At 38.1% G+C, this 25,100-nt stretch overlaps 1 protein-coding gene across 4 annotated transcripts in view; it reads left to right on the top strand.

Annotated features, from left to right (window-relative positions):
* Positions 1–18,975, top strand: part of LOC131065083 (pantothenate kinase 2) — a 345,145-nt gene extending 326,170 nt beyond the window's left edge. For 3 of the 4 annotated variants that reach the window (XM_057999509.2, XM_057999488.2, XM_057999502.2), the window contains 2 exons: positions 18,237–18,308; positions 18,421–18,975. In XM_057999509.2, the coding sequence (XP_057855492.2) occupies positions 18,237–18,308; positions 18,421–18,510 (162 nt within the window). In that variant the 3' untranslated portion in view covers positions 18,511–18,975. The remainder of the gene's footprint in view (positions 1–18,236; positions 18,309–18,420) is intronic. The other variant, XM_057999495.2, reaches the window with a different exon arrangement.
* Positions 18,976–25,100: the final 6,125 nt, after the last annotated feature.

Genomic DNA, 25,100 nt, shown 5'->3' with positions numbered 1-25,100 from the left:
ATGGCCGTGGGACTGAACCAGACACAGGACAGTACTACCCCTATCATAGATTAGGATGAGGGGATGTCTGTTGAGGAGAGGAATAGAGCAACAGGAAGTGGTGAGCAAAGTTCGAAGATCGTCAGTGGTGGGGAAAGTAGGCCGGAAGGACTACTGGCAGGACTCCACGTCACTCCACCGGACCCTAGCAATCTAGCAGGCTCGCTCCAGCGGTTCTTCAAGGAGCTGCAGGGGATTTCAAACATGTAGCACGAGGAATGGCACAGTTGACTGGGTAGATGGATGGCAGCAACTCTGCTGACGCTGAGAGACTCCGCCACTTTATGACTTCTGGATGTGCAAGCGAGTTTGCACGCCACTTTGAGTAGCAGGGGTGGCCAGACAGTAGTATGCCGGAGATGGCACAGGAATGGATGCGCATGCGCCTGGTGGAAGGAGGGGGCACTTTGGGCACCACCTTCCATAGCATGGAGGGAGCCTTCTAGGATGTGTACCTGCAGATGCGACAATGCTAGATAGAGTAGGAGGCCCAGCGGCTGTATATAACAAAACTGGAGAAAGGAGAGAAGCATGCACAGCTGGCGGTAGCAAAAAAGAATCTGCAGGATGAGCTAGAAACGAAGTTGACTACTTCTGAGGCCCGTTGCAGCATGCAGAAGAAGGAGGTGCACATACTAGCAGCAAAGGTAGCCGAGCTTACCTTGTAGATAGAGAAAAAAGACAAAAAACTGCTGGAGGCTGCACACATGGTGAAGAAGGCATGGAAGCGACAACTAATGGCATAGAAGAACCTCAGACTCCACACAGGGCAACAACCTTCTTCAACCACTTTAGGGACGCCTCCTCCCCCATCTCAGTCTTAGTCTTTTGTTTTGTATTCCAGCTCCCATTGTCTTAGTCGTCTGGAAGATGACTACTTTTTTGGGGGGGCTGATGTTAGGGGTCAATAACACATGTTAGTTGTAGTTGGGACGGGTGTTTATGTTTATGTTATGTTGAGTCATTGAGAGGTTCCCGTGGGGTAGTTGGTAGTTAGTGACGGTTGGCAACTTGGCCAACCATCGAGTCTATATATGATTTGGATGGAACCTCGGCAAGGATGGTATTATACTGGCATATTCTTGAGAATTCAATAAAGATATCATTCTTCTGGTATAGTTGTGTGTTGTTGTTACTTATGCTTTGATATATGAATGTTATGTTACATGAATAGTTGATACATGTGGGAAATCCTTGTTTTACCCGTGAGTTTACCAACCTCGCATTAAGGGCTAAACCATAGTTGAAAAACTTGGACTCGGTAATGACTCGGCAAGCCCAAAATTTTTTTTAAACTCGGGGAAAAACTCGGCTATATCTCGGCAACTTTATCGAACATTTGAAAACATATAGAATCATAAATATATATATATATTATAATAAAATTTATTAATTAAAATCAATATATATATTAAAAATTTAATATATATGCTATAAATTAATTAAAAATAAGTATATTTACATTTTTAAAATGTTATAATATATAATCATACAACTCTTTAGTTTGTAATTTTTAAATTTTATATTATTTTTAAATTTGTAATCATATTATATAATTATTAATATATAATTTAATAAACCATAATTGTGAAACAAATTCCACATAGTTGTAATAGTAATATATTGCAAACTTTTAATCATAAAAAATTATATTTTATAAATTTATCCTACCAATCGTTTAAACAAATTCATCCTAATTATAAAAATTAAAATACATTGTGAGTCTACCTTTGAGCTCCTTTCTAATTCACAATTCAAATTCATCATTTTATTCTTGAAACAGTTTTTTGTGAATACAAATATACTATATAGACATGGCCTTCCGTCGAGCCATTTTCCACCTGGTATCTCTACAATATTACTGCGTCAAAAAAGATGTCTCTCGTCGCAACGTAAATCGCTAAAAAAGGCATATAAATTTTAGGGTTTAGAAATGCAATTGTAAAATCACCTCCGTCGCAACTGGGAAAGGGTCCAAAATGAGTAATGCAATTTAGGTTTTGCGAGTTAACGATTTTGTTTTGTTTTTACAGCCGATTTTTCGCCCAAAACCCTGTGATTTTTAGTGACTTTTTGTTGTTATACTCGCTACGAGTTAGGGCAAAACTCGTCTGCGAGTGACTCGCGACCAAATATGGCTCGCGAGTTTGCTAAAAAATTGCAGTTTTTCAACCATGGGCTAAACAATGTCTTTGTCTTGATCGACCAAAACTAATCATCTTAAATCGCCATTGTTCTTTGAATCCATATCATTCTTTGAAAAGTGGTTGGCTAGCAATTTCTATATTGCTGAGAGGGCACCAATTTCTAAAATGCGAAATGACTTATGTGCCAAGCATATTTGCTATAAAGGTTACTTTTTAGTTGTTATCTCATCCTTTATACTATAGTTGGACTACTCAGGACTCAACTCGACTCGCCAAGCCCCTGGGAAAAGAACTCGGGAAAAACTCGGCAACTTAAAAACACGCTTAAATTTAATGCAAAGTGTCTACAAAATCGCATCCTCATGAGGAATTTTGATGGCTAGAAGCTTGAAAGCAATTTAGTAAATAGTTTTTGTAAAACCAAAAGTAAATACATCATTACAAATTACAATTACAACTTCCTCTTCCCATCTCTAGCAAAAACTTGGGGAGAGGTAGAACTAGAGGGTCTAGTCCTATAAGTCTGCAGTGGGCATGACTGTGCCTCCTCGCTCGGTATGGTTGGCTCATCCTCCATCCTGGATGAAGCTATGTCTCCACCTACTTCTGGCACTGGCAATGACTCCTCATCCTCATCCTCTTCCTCCTCAATGTCATCCAATGTGAAACCAAATCCACCCCCCTCCTCCATAGCCTGCCTCTCCAAATTAGTGATGTCAGTGTCGGAAAACAATGGAAGCTGCTCCTGTGATGTCCAATTACTGTAAGGATCTATATGATCCAAGTCAATTGGACCACCTTCTAGTTACTCTACCTTATGCGCAATCGAAGATTATATTTCACGAAGACAAGGTCATTGAACCGTTTATGCGCTAACTTGCTCCTCTTCTTCGCGTGGATTGCTTCAAACAAGCTCCAATTGCGCTCACAATTGGATGAACTGCAAGGCTGACATAAGACTCTGAGGGCAAATTTTTTGAGATGTGGGGTGTTTCCACCCCAATTTTGCCACCAAGCATCTACAAAATAAATAAAATTGAAAAGTTAGATCCCAAAATCCAAATGGCAAATGTTATACCTGGGGTTTGAGTGGTTCTTCCTTCCTAGCCAGCTTTGAAGAGAATAGCTTACCCTGTAATATCCCTTGGCTAATCTGACCCTGTTTCGCTTATTTGAACCCCAAGGAATATTGTCAAACACTTGGCATACAATGTTTGAAGCCGCTGTAGTGAATTCTTTATTTGTTTTCTTTGGGTTTGTACGCTGCAAATGAAGTTATGGAAAGCTTCTAACAATGCAAAGTTGTTATAGAAATGATATGCTAGCTGTTTTAGACCTTACACACATGGAATGACTGAAATTAACTAGTACAGCTAGTAGACATTAAGACAAACACTTGTCATGCATCCCAAAGTACACCTACAGCCATTAGGCATTTAAGCAAACAGTTGGCATGAAAGCTAAGTGGCTGATCAATGTTGAATGTCACCTGGAATATCAATTGACCCCAATCTGTAGGTGATAAAGGTGGCTACAGGGGTTTGCAGAATGTAGAAGAAGCAGCCAAAGACACCTTATTCAATCTTCATCATAAATCTGAACAAACATCTCCAATTTGGTCTCCACAAAGACCACAAAATTGGCAAGGTATTGTAGCGTTTACTGTAGCGCGGTACTGTAGTGTTTACTATTCATGGGTACTGTAGTGCACTGTTCATGCACACTGTTCACGCGCACTGTTCATGACACTGTAGCAGCAAATAAACCCTCTGTATGATGTTCTCAATCTGCCATATACATATGCCCTCAGCTATGCCAATAAATCTGAAAATAAATCCCCAATCAGCACAATGTCAACTTCTGGATGAAGCCAACCCTAGGAGCAACTTCAGATGAATATCTCACATCCTCACATTGCTGATGCAATGAAGTCTTCACGTTCTCCAATGCCGATACTCTGGACAAGCTGCAGAAACCCCAACTTCTTCTCCAAAGCCAAGAGACAAGTCTTCTCATCAAAAAATAACAATGATCAATCCCCTTCTCTTCTTTTCAAAAGCCTTATATATATTTCCCATGAAGGTTTGATTTTCTCCAATAAGGCATTAAATCAATTAATGATATTAAATGACATTTAATGATATAATATTTTCACTTTGTCATTTAATATTTCACCTTGGTAAAAGAGCCACAATTAAGTAATTAAATGGTCCCCTTTAATGATACTTGGACCCTTACTTAAGTTATAATATAAAATTATATTATAACCTAATAATATAAGCTCAAAACATTAATGTTTATTTAAACTAAATAAACATTAATATGTCCATTAATACTCAACATTTTTAAACGCCGTCTGAGCTGGGAGCTTACATGATGAAGCTGCATATGACCATACCCCTTTACTAAAAATAGAAGGGGTCCATCTCTAACATCTCAAACTTACTATAAATAGTAAGTATAGCAAATGAAGTCCAAATGATACCAAACGAAAGCCAGATCGAAACACACTGAACTTTGGAGCTGATACAAGCCTCAGGAGACCCTCTATCCATACTCATTAGCCTAAGAGGGTCAGAATGATAGGCTAATCACCAAAAAGCCATGTCTGCTAAAATGGGGACATTACATACCCCTTCCTCCCTCATAATTTTGGAGCTCACTCACAATGAGGTCTCTCTCCTCAACATTGGGTACTATCCTCTCTTTGCATGTACTGAGGCCCTCCATGACCTCTACATTCGGATCTGAGTAAGAACCCCCAAACTTAAAACGAGGGTTGAGAAAGTACCCTGCTGCATGAATGGGTTGGTGGAGTTGATTGTCCCACCTCCTATCAACAATTTCCCGAATGGGATCAAATTTGAGTATATCCCCCTTGTAGTAATTTTTGATAGACTCCTTGGCCCTATCCATGGCCTCATGAAGATATCCCATTGGGGTTTTATCCCCATCCACCAAGCGAAGAACTTGAACCAAGGGCTCTGACACCTACAATTGAAAAATACAAATTACAAAAAGATTAAATAATGAAGTTACAAATTAGTAACGAGAGACTTGAATCAAGAATAGTTAAAATTTAAAAATTAAACATTTGAAGTAACCTTCACAATCTCTGCAACCCTTTGTGCAAATTGGCTGTTGAAGACTATGCATGCGACAACCTCTCCTTCAGGCTTCTTTGAATAAGGTGAGTTAAGCCATTTTCCACTCACAAACATTTGTTTCAAAGAAGTCAATGCAGCAAGAAGGCTTTGCAACGTCAAGAAAATCGTTGCAAACCTTGTGACACTAGCTCTCACCAAATCTTTCCCTTGGGTGTGTTGTCTCATCAAATTTAGGACCTGTTGACGTGTATTTTATACACAATCATACACAGAATAAAATACCAATAGGCATCTTATCCTCTCTTGAGAAAATAGTCTCTAACTGCTGAAGATCTGCAAAAAGGATCAGTTAGGTAGACTCCAAGGTTCTTTTCAGTAGGGTCTCTACGTGTGGACAAGCTTTTTAGTGGTATGATGTGATTTGCTGTTTCCTCCAAGGGGTCTTACGTATTCCGAAAGTTCAAGATTTGCTAAACTAAGAAACTTTTCAAAAAATAACAAAAGAGTAGGGTTTGAAAGAGGTCTAATCTATCCTAACCCTAGGAATGACTTAGTATGGACGAGACTTGGCAAGATTCAACCAACTTCAGTTTTGCCATAAGATAACAACTCAATTGAAATTAGTGCGATCTTCTAAGGTAATATAATGGTATTCAATGCATCAAAGATCAAGGACACTACTACGAAGGTACATATCCAAGACACAATGATAATTGAAGATTAAGGACTCAAAGTGTTCTCCAGTCGACCACTCAAGGCGTTCCTACAATCAGCAAGAAGCTAGTGGTTTGGATTACGAATCCTACCAAATATCAAATCTCACACTTAGTCTTTCAAATTAACAAACTACTTCGATTGAGCACGATTCAAGTGTATCAAACAACCATGAAGATAACTCGAGAAATTTGCAACAAAACACCATAACTTCAATATTTTATTGATTTCCAAGTCATCATGTACAACAATTGCTTTGAATTTCTCTCTTCAAGACTCAATCTTGCTACAAAATAAAATTGCTTCTAACTCTAATCAACTATTGACTATTATCTGACTCTTACTCTATTATCTATTATCCAATGAAATGAAAAATGGGGGTATAAATAGCATCCCCAGTTACAATGAAAGGTCCAGATTGAAAGTAAATCAACGGACAAGATCATGACACCTAAACCCTAATTAGGGTTTGTTACAAATGACCTCCTTTTTACTGAACAATATTAAATACATAGCCAAATATTAAATTCGGCACAAAAACCTAGGAGGTATCAACCAATGAGAAATAAGATGTCATGTCATCTGTAACAACCTTTCATCTAGAATCTTATTCCCTTTCCAATTCTCTTTCTTAGCATATGCAATGAATTTTGTCACGATTCCTTCGATTTCTGCGATTGGAATCTCGGGAAGATTCTTGATACTCTCTTCCAAGTGGATGACCTGATCGAATGCATCTAGAAGAGCTGCGTCCCAAGTAGGTTCAAGTTCCTTCGTTCTATCAATCAGGAGCATGGTGGCAAACATCTGATCATACTGCTCATCTGTAACATCTGCGTCCTTGCGAAAGATGATCTTGATTCTATCCTCAAATTCCTACATATCCACATCTGTCTCGACCTCGATCCTTCTGCCAAGAATGGTACGAAGTACCTCAAATACTCTGTCTTGGATCGGATTGATCACCTCCTCAACTTGACTACATCTAACACTGATGTCCTCGAAGAGAACACTTTTTATATGGAGTAAGGTTGACCACTGAAATAAACTGTGAGAATCACCTTCCAAGATCCTCTCCTACGCTAAAATTCTTCTGGATGTATGTCTTATTACTTTCAAGACAGGGATGATAACGTCCTTGGTATGGGCAAATGCAGCTACTGTTACCATCAATCTGTGGATTATCTCAAGAACTTGGATAGCCTGATGAATGATCTTCGTCATCCTTGTAACAAACTCTATGGCCACTGTATGAGATCTATCCATCCAACTACATGTACGCTGGACCAGGCTCCTGAATCTTTCTGCTTCATTGATCGATTGAAGGGGCAATGCCTGCACTGGTGATCTAACTGGATCCTGTCGTCCCAAAGGTTCATTGATGTGACTGAAATATGTCCTCCATGCACCTCTCTCTCTCTCAAGCTTTCTATTCTTTTCCACTTCTTCTCTAAGCTTGTCCTTCAATGCCTCAAATGTGTCGGTGGCATCATCTAAAGTCTGCTCTGCTGTGGATGGTCCTAACTCAATAGTCTGTATATCATAATCCTCTGCTAGGATCTCACCCTCATATTTATCTGCTGCCGGTGTAGCTATCTGCAGTTTTCTGGATCCAGTCTCATCTCGAATCATCTTGGACATCTTTGTAGCCTTCTTTTTCTCTGTTATCACATGTGAACGTCCAACAAGGTTCTCTAAATCAATTGCATTGTCCTCGTCCTCTACTACGATCACCTTGGTCAATCTTTCCTTCAACCAATCTGGAATATTCGATCTTGTTTCTTGAACTTGAATTTCTTTATGTACTATTTCTTCTTGTCTGGGAGGAGATGTTACTTCATTATCTTCTTCTAAATCATAGTCTTGGAGAGATCCATCTGATGAAACATGTTGTGCCTGTCCTTCCTCCTGCCTGTCATTCTGTACCATCGACTCCATGGACTCTTCCACTCGAATTGTTCTATCCTCTGGTCTGGAAGAAGTACCTGGTGTTTGATCTTTGTTGGCACCTTGCTTTTTCTTGCAAGGCTCTTTCTTTTCTGATCTTTCCTTTCTCTTCGAACCTCTCGGATGGAGATTGCCCTCACTGGCACATCGAAGGTTACCTTCACCTGAATTCCTAGGATTAGGATTGCCTTCACTCACACTTGCTCCACCTTCGGCTGGTTTCTCTTCCAAAGTAAAAGACATAGCTATGCCTTGTTCTCTCAACTTCTGATGCTGAACGTCTACCCATCTGCGAGTACAAGACAAAACTGGTGCCATCAAAGCATCTAAATCCACGACCTCAGGCTCATTCCAATCCAACCTTATTGTTTTGCTTTCTCTATCATAGGAAGACTGGATATGCCTGCCATTGTCCTGAGCTTGGTCGGCCACTCTGTAAATCCTGCATTTCCTGATGAAATCCAAAGGCAATCTAGAATGTATCTTTCGTTTCACTTCAAGATCATCTAGGAGGTTCATCATAAAATCTTCAATTTGATGCTCATGTCTAAATCTTCTACCGATCGTCTCCTCTAAATGTCCATGTGGATCAAAACTCTCTCTCCAAGCAAAAGATGAAAAAGAATAAAAGGCTAACTCCTTCTCTGCGTCATCCATGGCTAAGACATTAGGACATACCTCAACTGAATTACCCAAAATAATAGGTACTTGGACTCCATTCTGATGTCTGTGTCTGAATGCCTTCACATATGCTGCCAACTGCCTTGTTACTTCAAGTAACACAATTCTGTCTGTCGGATATCTCGGCAACATGTATGGTGGTAAAGGACATCCATGCACTCTAATGTAAGTAAACTTGGGAAACTGAATGAACCAAGCACCGTACCTCTTGATGAATTCCTGGGCGTCCTGAGATAATCTATTGTGAATCCCTCCTTGCAACGTCCTAGTGATGTTCATCGTGAAGGTATCATTGACTAACTTGTAGTTTTTCCCTGGCGGATGATGCAAGTAGGTATAGGATTCACAAGCTCTGACCTCGCCGGGTCCTCTTCCAATCACTCCTCTGTGAGGTAGTCCTGCGTACTCAACACTCCTGATCAAAGCATAGATGACGTATGAACTCATGTGGAAGGACTTAGTAGCCCTGAGTCTCCTCAACTGTACGTCTAAGCAATGGCTAATTATCCTAGCCCAATGTATTGTACCCTTTCCTTGAACAATCACCTGGATGAAGTAAAACATCCACTTCTCAAAATAGAAGGCATGAGGTGCTCCTGTAACTCTGTTGAGCATAGTAATCAAATCTCTGTACTCCTCCTGGAAATCAATTCTGTGCGGTGTGTTCGGTACCTTCCTTAGACGGGGACGACTCTTAAGTAGCCAGTTCTTATTGATTATGCTTAAGCAAGCATCTGGATCATCATCGTACACTGATCTGGCTCCTTCAATGCTCTTGTATATCATGTCCCTGTGCTCTGGAAGATGGAAAGCTTCACTTATAGCTTCCTCTGAAAGGTACGCCAAAGTGTTTCCCTCATTGGACACAATTGTCCTGGACTGTGGATTGTAGTGACGGGCACACTCGATCATCAACTCGTGGCACTGAATAGCTGGAGGAAAACCGGCCGCCTTGATGATGCCACTCTCTATTATTCTCCGGGCGACAGGTGATGGCTTGCCAATGTAAGGGACCTCTCGAAACTTCTTCGTGCTAAAGTTCCCCAAGTTTGTATCTCCAATGTTGCTCCACTTCGACACGATCTTGGTCTCCACTTCTTCGGTCTTCTGATCTTCTTTCATGAGAGCTGAACGGCTGGTGGATACTCCCGTCTTCGGAGTCGCCATACCTACACACCATTTCATTATAAGAACTTGATTTTGCAATAAATAACATAGATTAGAGAGATAAAGTTTTTAGGAAACCTCATGATAAGTCTCTAGAGTTATCATTTCCTAAAAACAAAAGATTGAGCAATGAAATTCAAAATTCAAAACTTTAAAACTTAAAATATGACGATGAATGAATAAAGCAATAAAATCAAATCGCCATACCTCAATAGAGAGCTAACTCTAGAATGCAAAAAGACAAAAGATCGCTTAGGCAAAATTGATGTATAAATGATCTTCAAAGTTATCTCCTCAAAAGATCAACTTCGCCACCTTTGGATTGAACGTGATCTTCAAGTTCACCTTTAGCGTGGTCTTCAAATTCGCTCAAATGAAGTATCGCATCACCTTTGATGTAATAGCACCACCTTGGATTTGAATGGAATTCGCACCCCACACTTCGCACTTCCTTCCTTCTCCTTAATTCGCATGTAGAGGGATAAAAATAATGATGTGAAAACAATAGTTTTCACCCTCCATATATAGCGCTTGCACCTCTCCATGCCCTTAGGCCGACTTGGAGATAAAACAATTTTTTAAAATGATTTTTAATTAAATAGCAAGGCCGACCTCCATATATGAGCGCTCAAATTCGATTTTTTATTAATTAATTGATGATTAATTAAATGCCTTTCGTTTTAATTTATAAATTTCGATTTTTAAATAAAGGCAAAATAATTAATAAATGATCAACGCCATATTAAATGCTAATTTAAATAGGATTTTTAATTTTATCGAACTTAGCATTTAAGGAAAATTTGAAATGTTTATTTGGCGCCAAAATTATGAAAATGAAAGGGACGTACCTCATCGCCCTGGTCCCTTGGAGAGGGACAGGAGCGATTCATGATTTTTGTCTTGATTCTTGCAACTTCAACGTTCATCTCCTTCCTTTCCATGTTCAATATCGATCATTTTGATGGGTCCTTCGAATTTGATTGCCTTGCATGTGCGTATAAGTGCCTTTGGGTGTTCATCGCCCTGGTCCTTGTCCAAAGGACAGGAGCGATCTCCATATTTTCACGTTCAATATGCATCTTTGATCTTCGATCTTTCATTGTGAAGCGAATAACATCTTTGCTTGTTTCTTCTACGCTTGTTCCATTTGTTTTCATGAAGTGTTCGGACATTTGAGAGGATCATCGCCCTTGTCCCTTGGAGAGGGACAGGAGCGATATGGTCTCTATGTTTAATTTGATGATCATTTTACGTTCAAAATCCTTTTGTATCACCCTCTAATCATGCCATGGACCTTATACAATCTCGCAAACCCTTGATCTTACGTAAATCTTGCATGAAATGGCCAATATATCCAACATCGCCCTGGTCCCTTCCTGAGGGACAGGAGTGAACTAGGTCTTAGGGTGCAAATTTCTTCATTGTGATGACCTTTAAGTGCTTGTGCTCGATGAAGATGCCTTAAGATGTTCTTGCCACCTTTCGTCTTGACTTAGATCGATTTCAAACTTAAGTAAAAGGCAATATAACCATTGTATTGCCCTGGTCCCTTGGAGAGGGACAGGAGCGATCCATCTCTTGTGGCCTTCATTTCATTTTGTCAGGTTCCAAATTTATATTCAACGGATTCGTCATGCTCCACTCCATTCATCCATGCCTTGATATCGTCTGCAACTTGGCAAGAAAATTAATTATAACAAAAATCGCTCTGGTCCCTTGGAGAGGGACAGGAGCGAACTAGACATTTTGGGACCCTTGTGGACGTTTAAAAATCTTCAATTTGTATTCAATGAGTTCATCTCACACTCTTCCTTGCCTTTGAACGTAAACTTGTCTTGATTTTTGCCTGGATTTTGCCCAATGAAGGACATCGCTCTGGTCCTTGGGAGAGGGACAGGAGCTATAAGGTACTTCGCCCTGGTCCCTTGGAGAGGGACAGGAGCGAACTTTGCATTCTGGACCATTCTCCTTTGTGATAGCACTTCAAATTATATTCATTTGGTAAAGCATCTTCCTTTGGACCTCTTCAAATCATCAAGTCAACGAAATCTTGCAAGGATAAGGCAAAATTTGATTTGTAGCTCCAGTCCTTCACTGAGGGACAGGAGCGATTTTTCTCCTAGAGGCGTTTCTGTGTTCATGAAAATCTTCAATTTATATTCAATGGAAAGATCTCGCCGTTCTCCATCACTTCCAATTTGAAATTCGTCTTGACTCTGCAGGAATAGTGAGATATTTGAAAATGAGCTCCCGTCCTTCACAGAGGGACATGAGCGATTTTGCTCCTACAGGCCAAAATAACATGATTTTACACATTTTAACACTTCACAAGGCAAAAACAAATCATTTCCAATGCCTAGGATCAAAAATCAAAAAAGTCAAAATTTAGTCAAAATATTCAATCGGACAAAAATTCACACTTCACTCTCAACACTTAGACAAATTTAAGCTCTGCATCAACATTCCAATTGAACATTAAACCATTCTGGCGAATTCATTGCATTCAAAATTTGCATCCTAGAAAAGGAAGCTCAAAAGCTCTCAAAAACGACTGGATTTTGGCCTGAAAAGACAAAAATAAAAACCCTAAGGCTTGACCCTAAATGCAGACAACTAACTGACTAACAAAATCCTAAAAAAACGAAGCAAAAGGCGAGCAAAAAGAGGGGGTCCCCATTTGCGATGGGGCGATGTGTGAAATGGTCACAACAGGACCCAAGGGTGATTGTAAATATATTTGGTGATCCTCCTTGCATCTTCCACAACTGGAGTCACCCACTCAAATTTTCCTATGTCCTCCAAAAGAAGGTCAAGGACATTTGTTGCACAAGGTGTTCAAAAAAGAGTGGGGTGCCTCTCTTGGAGGATTCTTCCTACAAAAGAAGAATTTATTCTTAAGAAATATGCAACCAAGTAAAACAAAGCCACAACAAATGAAAATATTGCTAATGCCTAAAGGTGATAATTCAAAAGGATTCTACCCATTGACACATATGCTGCTGCATTATCTGTGATGATTTTCACCACGTTCTCTACCCCCACCTCCATGACGACATGCTTCAACATTCCAGCCAATGTTTTTGCATTTTTCACCTTGCTAGAGGCATCAATAGATTTCAAGAACACTACATTGTCCTTGCAAGCAACCAAAAAATTGATGATGGTGCGGTTTTTGCCATCTATCCACCCATCAAAAAGAATGGTGCAGCCATAATTTGCCCATTCAATTTTTTGATCCTCCATCACTTCTCTTGTCCTAGCAACTACATTTGTGAGCAACCTGTAAGAGCAAAGTGAAATTAGGTCTTAGTACACAATTTTGATTTAATAAACAAGAAATCTAAAAAATAATTAAAAATGAAATCAAGTGGACTATATAGTAATTTACTAACCTCCCACTCAAATCCTTGCGAGAAGGGGCCTTGTACCCCTTTCCTAAAACTCTCATAGCAGTCAACAAATTCAACCAATAAGAATTGTCAACCACATTGAATGGAATGTTGTTGAAGCACCAAAAATCAGTTGCTGCAATGTCGGCTTTCTCATGTACCTCCCTATTCCATCCAGTGGCCTCTAGTGATGGTTGTGCTCCAGTTGTGTTCCTGGGCACAAAATAATCATCTATGGACCTTGATCGTGATGATGGAACAGTGCCAGGTACTCTACTAGAGGAAGCAGAAGCGATGGGCGAGGTGGTGGTGGGTTTGCGGATAGGTGGGCCACGCCGAGAGCCCACTATGCTCTCAAGTGCTTCTTGTTCCTCTTCAATGTCAACATAAACACCTTGAGATTCAGCTATGGCTGATCTCATGGCTAGCTTTGCCCTCTTCCTTTGCAATTTCTTCTCTTCCCCAGCTGCAAGTAAGGCATTCATTTGTCTTTTTATTTCTTCATTGGTCCCAAGGCATGCTCTAGCATCATGCCTGTCTATTCCTACAAGGTGGTATTTGAGGCAGTTGATGCCTCCATGAAGTATTATCTCACACTTTATGCATATAATTGACCCAGGATCGTGTCCCTCATAGGCATACCTCCATGACCCATCTCTAGCACCTTTAGGACAGGTGCTTATTTATCCAGATGGGCATGGATCTAGTGGCCATTGCTCCCTTGCCATGATTAATGCTTACTTAACCTACACATACAAAGTGAAAAACAAAATTAACATTTTAGTTAAACAATTTAGCAAACTATCTACATTAGTTTAAATAAATTTAGACATCATTCAAAGTTTAAAAAAAAAATATTAGGGTTTGAATTTTTTTTTGAAAACTAGATTCTTCAAAAGAATTGTGAAAAAATTTAACAAAACTTGTTAAATCTTGTGCAAATAACTTAGAAAGGATTTAGACTACCTAGGAATCATTTCTAATTCATCTAAATGCAACAAAAAATAAACAAATTGTTTTAAAAAAGCATAGAAAAAAAATAAAAAAGCTAACCTGGGAATTTGATTTTTCTTTCAAATCCACTTGGAGTCACTCCAAATCACCTTGCAAGTCAACCTTCCCCTTTCTCAGCCCAAAACCCAATCAAAAAACACAAAATGAATTGTCTTTCTGCCGTTTTTGGTTATTAGGCACAGGTAGGCGAGTTTTTGACTCGGACATGCTGAGTTTTTGCCAAAAACTCAGCGGGGCTTCTACTCGCCTGGCCCAAAAACTCACCAAGTTTTTGCTACTCGCCGAGTTTTCGGCGAGTGGTCCATCTATACTTTCATCACTGGTAATAGCTCCAACATGATGATCACATCTTTGACAAAGATCTCATTTGTCATCAATGATAATGATGGCAACCTTTTAAACAATCTTACATTTACAATGTTACTTTTGATATCAATTATGGAATCTAACAATCGCAATTGAGTGCCCTTGACATCAATGACAATATATCCAACATTTTCTACCATTCACCCCTTACATGCCAAGAAGTATAGAAATGAGCATATGGGTCCTACACATGTTGACTCAATGCAAACAGTACATTACACGGACATAATAAAAGTAAAAGTTTATGCATTGTACATAGAACTATATGTAGGAGTTGATGATGAACCACATGAGCCAAGAATCATCTACAATTAATCATCTACAATTACAATGAATGAAAGACTTGCTTTATAGAAAGCAAGAAATGCCCTAATCCTAAAATTAGAAGAACTAAAGCAATGCAAAGTAGAAGCTATATTAAGCTCAACTACAAGCTAAAAAACCTAACTAGAAGTGCCTCTAAGTGAACTCAACTAAAAAAGCATAACACTTATTTAAAATAAATCACCTAAGCTTAGCTTAAGTGAAAAAGCAATTAAAGGACCTATAATAAATAATTAGATAATTGTCCTAAAATTACTTCAACACTATCTATGACTAAATTCATTTGGTAGCTACCAACTTTAGGATAATGATGCCATTAAACCAACCTAACATTTTTAAACAGTAATTAAACTCCATGTAATTATTAAGATTCAAAAGAATACTAATCTTTGTTATAAATAAAAAGTGCATCTAGTTTTGAAGTTTTAATTGAGATTTTATAATCCATATCAAACAAATTTTGTCCATTTATAAGTTCCAATTGAATATATGTAACACATTTAATTTGCAGACTCCACACGGGAATATTGAGGGGAATGTACATGATAAATGGGCCATATATCACAGTGTTTAAAATAGGAGTTGATCCAAGGTCATTCCAAGGAATAGCTACCTAGCTAGGGTTCCACACAAAGCCACTCCATTTACAACAGCTGAAATGTTTGGTTGTAGAGCACCAAGCTTGGTGCTGTTTTCATTATATTAATAGATCCTTCCCTGCAGCTTCATTGTTGTGGATGTCATAGGCATTTGTGAAGAAGCCCACATCTATGATAACAATTGCAATGAATTTCTACAACTATGTTTTCACACCATCAGAGTTGTTCTAGAGCTAGTTTTGTGCCATTTTTTTTGTCTTGTCCCATGCACAAGAGAGCTATATGTAATAATGATTACTAATGAGCCACCTGCCCCGGAATTGCCTCAACCAAGGTGGAATCGCCTAGTTATATGTAATGCCCCCTTCTCATTGATGCTCTTTCAGTGGTCCATTAGCCTATTCTTGAGACCCGTAGGCTAGGTGGAATGAAGAATGAGGGTCTAGCATTGATGAAACAAGTACTTACTATTTTTAGTAAGTCAGGGAATGACCATTCTGGTGTTACTGTCCTACTGAGCTCTCCATGTTTTGCCTCTGGACGCAATGATCATGCTTTTCTGAGCATTAGTTCTTGACTTACTATTTTTAGTAAGTGACTGTGTGGCACAATTCTATTTTTGGCGGTAGACAGAGTTCTGATTCTGCAGCAGTTCTGTGGTCATCCGGGCTCAGTTTTATCCTAGTTGTGATAATAATCAGTACGGGAGTCAGTTGCGACATAATTAAATATTATTTCCTTATTCTAAGGTTAATATTTAATTAATCTGTTTATTGGCTACTGGTTTATTAAATTTGGGATTAATGCCTATTTTATCCCTAAGTTTTGGCGAAATTCAGGTGTACTATGGGATGTAGAAATATTTTAGAAGATTATTATTTCACATTGCATTTCCATTATTTGCCTAAGTGTTTAACATGGGTCCTCCCCCTTTTTGGGCATGAGTTTTGACTTAGGAGAAAGTGGCGCTACACTTGGGTCCACATGTAGTGGAATGAAATTCAAATGCAAGGCATGGAATTTGGAGCAATGGCATTTGAATTTGAAGAGTGAAGTTATAAATATGAGGCTTGGGCTCCCATTTGCACCATCTTTGAAAATTGCATCGTTATGTTGTCGGTTTTGCTACTGAAAATCTGAGCTTCGAAGTTGGCTTCCTAGCTGAGTCTCAGTTTCGTACTTGCAATATAGTACCTAGCTGTGCCCTTGTATTCCCATTGCAGATTGGTTAATGAGTTGCAGATTATGGAGTGATTGATGTTGGATTTGATTGTTTCTGGTTGCTGGTCGCGGGACTGCTGAAAGTGAAATTTGCTTATATCTCTTAACCAGGCAACTCCATCCATTTGGGTACCGGCTCATCCTTCCTTCCATGCCATGGCGATACAATGTGTGAGTCTTTTGCATTTTAAACTAAGCAATGAATTTAATAGATACAATCGAAATTCCTAGGCTAAGCGTGGGTTTTCTGTTTTGCATTGGGATGCGTGCAAAATAAAAATGGGTTTGTTTGGGATGTGGCTTTGATTGGTTGTTATTGCATTTGATGTACGGTGGGATTGGGATTGATTTGAATCAATTCGGGTAAAAATTGAGTGAGTTATGAGTGTTTTGATGTTTCCATGGGCTGCTGAAACTGTACTTTCAGCCTGCAGATCAGTGTAACAGAAAATTACAGTCTTGCTGTAGAAATCTGCAATTATTCTCCTCATCTCATCTCAATATTGTAAGGTTGTTTCAGTAGTACTGATCGTCCCTTCTTTCTGTTTTCATTTGTAATTCCCACTGCATAAGTGGAAGACGCTGGCTTGCCGCCTTCTAAGTTTTGTAATTCAGTTTTTGTATTTTGTCCTCCTGTTGAATAAGTGGTCGAGTGATAAGTTCAATACAATGGTCCTCCCACTGAAATATGCAGTAGAGTGATAGTTTAATGTAATGTCCTCCCGTTGAAATACGCGGTTGAGTGATTGAACTTCAGTTTATTGTAACTTTCCCTTGGTCGGTTTACCGCCAAGAGCTTTGGTTTCTATCCTGCTGGATAAGCAGAAGGGGCTGGCTTGCCGCCCCATGCATTGTAATTTTCAGTTTGATTATTATTGCTAACAATCCCCGGAACACCGTATGCTCTCACCCTCCCAGTCTGGGCTCTCGGTGAACAAAAGGTGGAAGGGTTCTCTTTCAGTTGTTTGGTTTATTCCTCTAACCTTAACGGGTTATTTGTTGTGGTTGAATTGTTATTGGTCTAAAAATAAAAAATAAAATTACTGGGATATTACATTATCATGACTGTTTCCAAATGAATCTATGCGCAAAAACCATAGCCTAGATGAATCCACAAGCAAATTAAGCTCAGTTCTGATTTTGAAACGAATCATAACCAAGTATGCCTTTTTGGGGGGCCAAGTCAGTAACATAGGTTTTGATTAGTAAAGAAATATGTGCCTTAAAAGTTTAAAACTATTTACTCTAACAACGACAAAATCTACATGACTCCAATATTCTGGAAATCAAATAAGAAGCTTCAATAAATTTGTGAAAAAGATGAAAATAATGATATTAATTTTAGGGAACTCTTAAACTGAGAAATGCTTTGTTCAGGGAAGAAAGAAGCAATATTTATTATTGCACGGTCTTCCTTGAAAACTAAGATTTTAGAAGTTCCTAAGAATTCATAAGCAAAATGTAGAGTCTAGTATGCAAATTACTAATTTCTAATGCTATGATTCATATTCAATGTTGCAGATCATTTTGGAAGGAATGGGTCGTTCGTTGCACACAAACTACGATGCTAGATTTAACTGTGAAGCTTTGAAGGCAAGTTACACCTGCTCTTAATATTATTCTGTTGTATCTTGTTAATGATTAGAAATTATATGCAGATTATATAATAATGGACTAAAACTTGAATAACATGTGTTTATAACAGCTTGCAATGGTGAAGAACCAAAGACTAGCTGAAAAAATTCTAAATGGAAACATATATGATTGCATTTGTCGCTATGAACCAGCAGTATGATCATGTTGTGGTTTGTTCTCATAACTTACTGCAACTCTTTTCTTCGACAATGAAACATGTAGTACAGTTAAAAAACATTTTAACCAATCCAACTCAGTATCCCTCCTTGATCTTAGAATCATAAACAAGCTAACCTTTTGGGTTCATATCTGTTTATTTTGTTTTAAGATTTTATTCATTTTTCCAATAGCATCTTCTAAAATTCAGGTATTGGAAAATTCTTAGTTGGATGGAAATGTATCCTTGCAAGGAGAAAATTGCATAAATAAGGAAGCGAGTTCGTTTCAAAACAAGAGGGTGTGAAAGGAACGATTTAATCATGATGTCACTATCTTAATGTATATTAGAGAAGGTACCATCATGCTTTCCATGCATGCCTTATTTAGTGGCATTATTATCCTCACTACATTGTAATTCCTTTACATTGTTATTTCATAATGTAATTTTAGCTGGATGATTGCCTTCTACGATTTTATTTTTTTTTAACATTCTTGCCATTTATATTGTGCATGATGCCATATGTTAAATGAAACACTTTGCAAGCTTGAAATTTTCTTGTTGAGATGTGTGGTCCAAATTCCAAATTTAACACAAGAAATGAATGATAAATTTAACACACATAAAATCAAGGTTGCATGGGTACGGGGGTACTCGAAGACGTTGGAGACTGGTACTAGTACCGGTACGGCAATTTTTTCAAAATAAGAGACGGTGGTACTTGGAGATGCCAATTTTTTTTAAAATATAATTTAATAATTTATAGAAAATCTCAAAATATAATGACATTGAACTTTCAAAACAAGAATTAACATGCACTTTGAAGTTTAAGTACACAAATGTGAAATGAGTCAAATCAAAATGTCATACAAATGTCTGAAAATGGAGCTGACGTCGGTGGTTTTTTCTTCTGCCCATGCATCACGTCAAACTTTTTGACTTTTGCACATGTTATTTAGGGCGGAGACGGGAGGGTTTGTTGACGTGGAGTCTCCTATGTGTAGAGACATCTCCTGACGAGTCTCTAGTACGGGAGACACGTATCAGTCTCTGGTACGCGTTCTAGGGGGTTGGGTTCGGGTACCCATGCAACACAGTATAAAATGAATGATAAATTTAAAACTTATTTTTTCCTTACACTATGTTAATTGTCATAATATGATATACATGAATGTTTTTAATTGATAGGGTATATTCACTTTTTATTGATCACCAGATCCATGATCTTTATTTGGGATAATTGCTATACCTTCTAATGCAATATTTATTTGTAAAAGAAAGTAGATGTAATCTCATAGGCTACCAACAATCAAAATTTTGTGTATGAGACCCTTCTTATCACTACCCATCGTATTATTGATAACCCGTTCACAATCCTTGTACAAGAATAGAGTTAAAAACTGCAATGGGTTATTAGTAGTTCAATGATGCCAAGGTATGGAATAGTTGCAGACATAGTTTTACTAATCACCGAGTCACCATTACAAACCAATTCTTTTGCCCAAATTTTTCAAGGTAAACTTGTTATGTAGATAATTTTTGGTAAGATCTGCACTCAAATTCATCCAAGTACTCATGAGTGTGAATGTAGAACTCAACTTACACAATAAAAAGAAAAGTCTACATGGACAACATGTGGGAAAAGTGTTGAAAAAATGCAATTTTTGGGGGGGCTTTATAAGCCTTGCACGTCGAAGGTGAAGGATCACACCAACTTTTCAACTTTTTTTTAGCAAATTAGAGTATTGTTATAGTAAACTTGTGGAATTTTAGATTCACAAGCTAGATTTTTTTTCCTTATTTTAAATATATCAAATATTTCTAACATGTTAAATTTTACAAATTTAAATGTATTGAATTTAATTTATGTAAATTTTGTTCTTTATTTACACTTGTGAATAAAATTATTATTTTTTTCCTTTGAACATATGGTCTATGTTTTATAGTAATTATTGTGATTGTTATTCAATTATAGCATTGCATTTGAAATGCATTTACTGTCATGTCCCCAATTTTTGCCCTTAGTAACATTTCTAGCAGGGTTGGCCTATTATCTGGTTTTTGTAGGCCAGCAGAGCGTGGAGGGAACCAACTCAGGGGACGTAGAGAGTCATGCATGAGCCTATCAAGCAGTCGACAGCAGTTTCCTAAAATTTAGGAAGCATCCTTATTTTTTAGGGATTGATTGGGAGTGGTCTATGGGGCATCCGGAGACCTCTGGGAACATTTTGGAGACTTTGAGTGCATCTCCTATTTTCTAGGAGGCGCTCCTATTTTTAAGGAAGAACTCTCAGTTCATTGACAGACCTTTCAGAGAGAGGTGCATGCAGTAGAGGACCATTGGGATTCAGTTTCAGGTTGATAGGTCCAGTCTCCTACTTTTTAGGAGCATCCCTAGATTTTAGGGGGAAACTACTAGCTGGCTTATGTGGCTCAGGCATTATCCACAGGCAGGTGGCTTCGATCAGTTTGCAGTTTTGAGTTTATTTGAGCACTTGATGAATAAAATAGGAAATATTAAAATATTTCCTAAGTTGATTAAATAATAAAAAGGTGATTATATTAATCACTTATCTTATTATATTAATCACTTATCTTATTATATTATTAAATAAAAACCATAACACCTTTCCTAGGCGTGGCAACTTGGAGGAGTTGGTTTAAGTGATTTTGGCTCCATTCAATGAATAATTGACCCCCCTAGCCAATCGAACTTCTAAAGGGATTGTCTTGCAAATAAAATAGTTATTTTATCAATAAAAAGGGCAAATGAAACCCTAATTCGAAATTAGGGTTTGGATTGAAAATAAAAGGTGTTTAGGAGCTCATTTTGCATATCTATGGTTGAAAAAATATTATTTTTGAGTGTCATTTGGTATTTGCAGGTCAGCAATGTCTATTGCAGGTGTCTAAATTGAATTTGGAGACGAAAACCTTCAGATTTGGGTGAGAGGACGAAATCCCTCTCATATTTAAGCTATTGATTATGCCTGGAATGTTCATATTTTGCCAATAAGGGCCAAAAATCAATATTTGTTAGCAGCTACAGTAGGGTTACAGTTTGATAATCAGATTTGAGCACTTTGGTTGACACTTTCAGCAAGTTATCGTTCATTCATGACAATCGTACCTCTCCTAGGTCAACCGTACCATCCCAATCAGCCCGTGGGATGCAAATAAATTAATAAAGGGAATTTAGCAGTAGCTATTGGTTGGAAAATCATTGTTGGGAGGTCACTAGAGCAAATCAATGATCTCTTCTGTGAATTCAGGGCACATTTGAATGATATCGGCAAATTAGAGGGAGAAATAGGGTCAATTTGGTGATCTCTCTTGGCAAGATTTCAGAATAAGCTTCAAAATTGTCAGCCATCCATTCAATTGTTTTTTTATAATTATTGTTTAGAAGAATAAAACTCATTGGAGTTGTTGGTGCATTTTGGAAGCTCCTGTAGCAGTATTTTCCTTCAATAAAGTCAATAAAGAAGCACTCCAGGCAAGGCATTGGACCCCTGGTAGGTCAATTTGGCATGTTAGTGTTGAAATTCAATTATTCTTTGCATTTGTTAATTGCTACTAGTAAATCAAACATTCTGAAATTTAGTTTCAGTAGTTGTCATTTGTTATTGCTTGCATTTCTACATTGCATCATACATTCTATCATCTAAAAACCCCCCAAAACGCATTACAGTCAAGCTTCCTCAAGGAAACTCCTAGCTTCAATTTGTTGGTTAAAGATTGATTTTGAAACAATACAAATCAAAATTGTGTCATCTCCTAGTCAGGATCTTTTAGTGGTATCTGAGCATTGAACTTGCCAGCCTGTTGGAAAAAAAAAATCAGTTTAGCTACAGGTTAGTACAATGGCTAGAATTAAGGATGGGAGATTAATACCTATTTTCCTTCTTGCTTCACCAACGAAGGAAAAGAAACATTCAAGGAAAAATGGGCACTTTAAGACTTCATCTCCATCATCAAGTACAAGTAAGATGCCTCATGCCCAAGCATTCAATGAAGCAATTGTGAGCAGCCACCATAGGTATTGCACTCTTCCTAAGGAGATACATGACCACTTGTCTTTCTCACAATTTATGGGTATACCAAGTGAGGATAATGATGTGGTATCTACAAGTTCATATATGTGGCAAAGAAGGAAAGAAGAATCAAAGGATGGCACAAAAAGCAATGGGAAAGAAGAAGAGTTAGAGTTGCATAATGTTGATTATCAATCTGAGAATGAAGATGAGTATTATGATGTCCAAGGAATTGAAGAACCAATTGCTGATAAAGGTAATGTGAGCAAAAGTCTCTTGGTTGGTGACTTCAAAATCATGATTGATAAATCATATGAATGCATGGATTCTATTGGTGCCCTTTTAGTTGATCTTAGTGATGTTCCATCATTCAACTTTGAAGATTTGAAGGAAGAGTTTGTAGGTTCCAGAAACATGCGAAGTAGGGCAACTAGTGGTGAGATCACTCTCGAGTCAAATAACTATGATGAACATGAATATGATTTTCTGAGTTTGACTAGCAATTCTTGGTCATCACATGAACCTTCCATTGAAGACATTCAAGAGAAGATTGATGAGAATGAGGTAAAGGTTGACAACTCAGATTGCTTAGAGTCCGATTTTGTATCAGTAGTTGAAGAAGAGCATGAGATTTATGAGTGGGCAGCTTTCATGTATGAAGATAAAAATGTTTTGGAATCTTTGAATATTAGCCTTCAAACTTTGGGTGAAGGTATCAACAAGGTAATAGTTGATTCCAATGATGATACAATTCCTACACGTGAAGAAAAATCAAAACAAAAGCCTTTGGTGTGGGAAGATTTGCAAGGTTGGTTGATGGTAACGGAAAATAAAATAGCTCAAGCACTATCAAGAGTGGATCTTACTCATAAGCACCTAGAAGACCTTATTTGGACAACCCAAAGAGAAGAAAGACAAAATGGTATGGCACAAGGAATTTCTCATACACATGTATTCTTTCAAAGAAGCATTGAAATTGATGAAAGAGGACTACCTACAAATGCTTAAAGATAGGGATATAGCAATCAAGTTGGTGAAAGATAAAGATAGAGAGATTGTGTATCTTCGTCTTCAACTGAGTATGTCTCATCATTCACTGCATAATTCAAAAAATCAGTCCTCTATAGCAACCACTTCTAGGATCCAAAATGACAATGCAAACTTCTAGGATCCAAAATGACAATGCAAAGGGCATAAAAGTTGAACATGTTGATGAAGGGATTGAAGAGATACACAAGGTCATGCAAGATAGTTTTGTGACAACATTTGAAGAACTAATTGGGACACCACCATCGATAATCACTGGGGAAGGACAAGATACTAATCAGGATTTGGTGTTGCTTGATGGTTCAAAGGGAAGTGTAGATGAAGAGACCAAAATTCTGATTTGGGACAATAGTAGTTTAACTCTCCGTTCTCTTGAGTTTGCAGCCTTTACATGTGGAATAACTAATGAAGAAGGGTCTACAAGTGTTGAGCACAAAGCTTTCAATGAAGAAGTGCTTGTAAAAGTTGAAGACATGACTCAAAGGGATGACAACAACTGTACAACTTCCTATTCTCATTTGTTTGTTGTCTACAGTCATGAAGAAGGTAATGGAATATATTCAAACTTTGTTGATAATCCTTTTTTTGAGGTGAGTGCTGACTTGACTTTAGATAATCCATTCTTTGAATTGGATGATGAGGAGGCTCTTGATCTTGATGACACAAATGATATGTGGGACTCAAGTGTGGAATATAATTGTAAAGCTGAGCATACACTTAGTGGACCAGCCACTGATGTCATGTCATTACATACAAATAAAGACATCCATAATGCAAAGTTGGTTGAGCCTTTGATTAGTCATGGTGAACTTGAGGAGTTATCTCTTCTAAAGGCTCACATAGTAGAGAATATGTCTTCTAGCACTAGCTTGGATGACTCCAAAGGGATGGATACAAGGGAAATATTGAGTCTTGATTTTCAGATTTATAACAGCAGTGGTTCATTGTTCTTTTATCATGACATAGATGCATATAATCATAGGGAAATGAGCCATAGTAATTCTGCAGTTGGGTACACATGATGGATGCCTTGATTTTTCTCATGATGGTAGACATGCTTCAACTTTGAGGTTGCAACCCATTACTCTTAATGTGGCAGCATTATCCTTGTTGTGTGATGGTTTGTTTGACATCGTACACTCCTACTTCAACTCCTCTAGGGGATTTTGCATCTTGGTTTGGAATCCGAGTATAGACACGTATAATACATTCCTCTGTTGGATTCATGGTGTGTTGCTACACTTTGGAGATATTGATGTTTATATCAGAGTAGCGCAGCGGATGGGTGATGTGACATGTCGCAGTTTGGTATGGGATTTGAGAATTGATGTACTGGTATGGGTATATAGGTTGCTTGAGGACAAGCAATCTTTGGGAAGGGAGGACTATCATGTCCACAATTTTTGCCCTTCCTTAGTAACAACATTTCTAAGGGTTGGTCTATTATCTGGTTTCTATAGGCCAGCAGAGCGTAGAGGGAAGCAACTCAGGGGGCTTAGTGAGTCATGCATG

Source organism: Cryptomeria japonica, chromosome 1 (genome assembly GCF_030272615.1).
Source record: "Cryptomeria japonica chromosome 1, Sugi_1.0, whole genome shotgun sequence".
Taxonomy (NCBI): Eukaryota; Viridiplantae; Streptophyta; class Pinopsida; order Cupressales; family Cupressaceae; genus Cryptomeria; species Cryptomeria japonica.
This window is presented reverse-complemented; position numbering and strand designations above follow the sequence as displayed.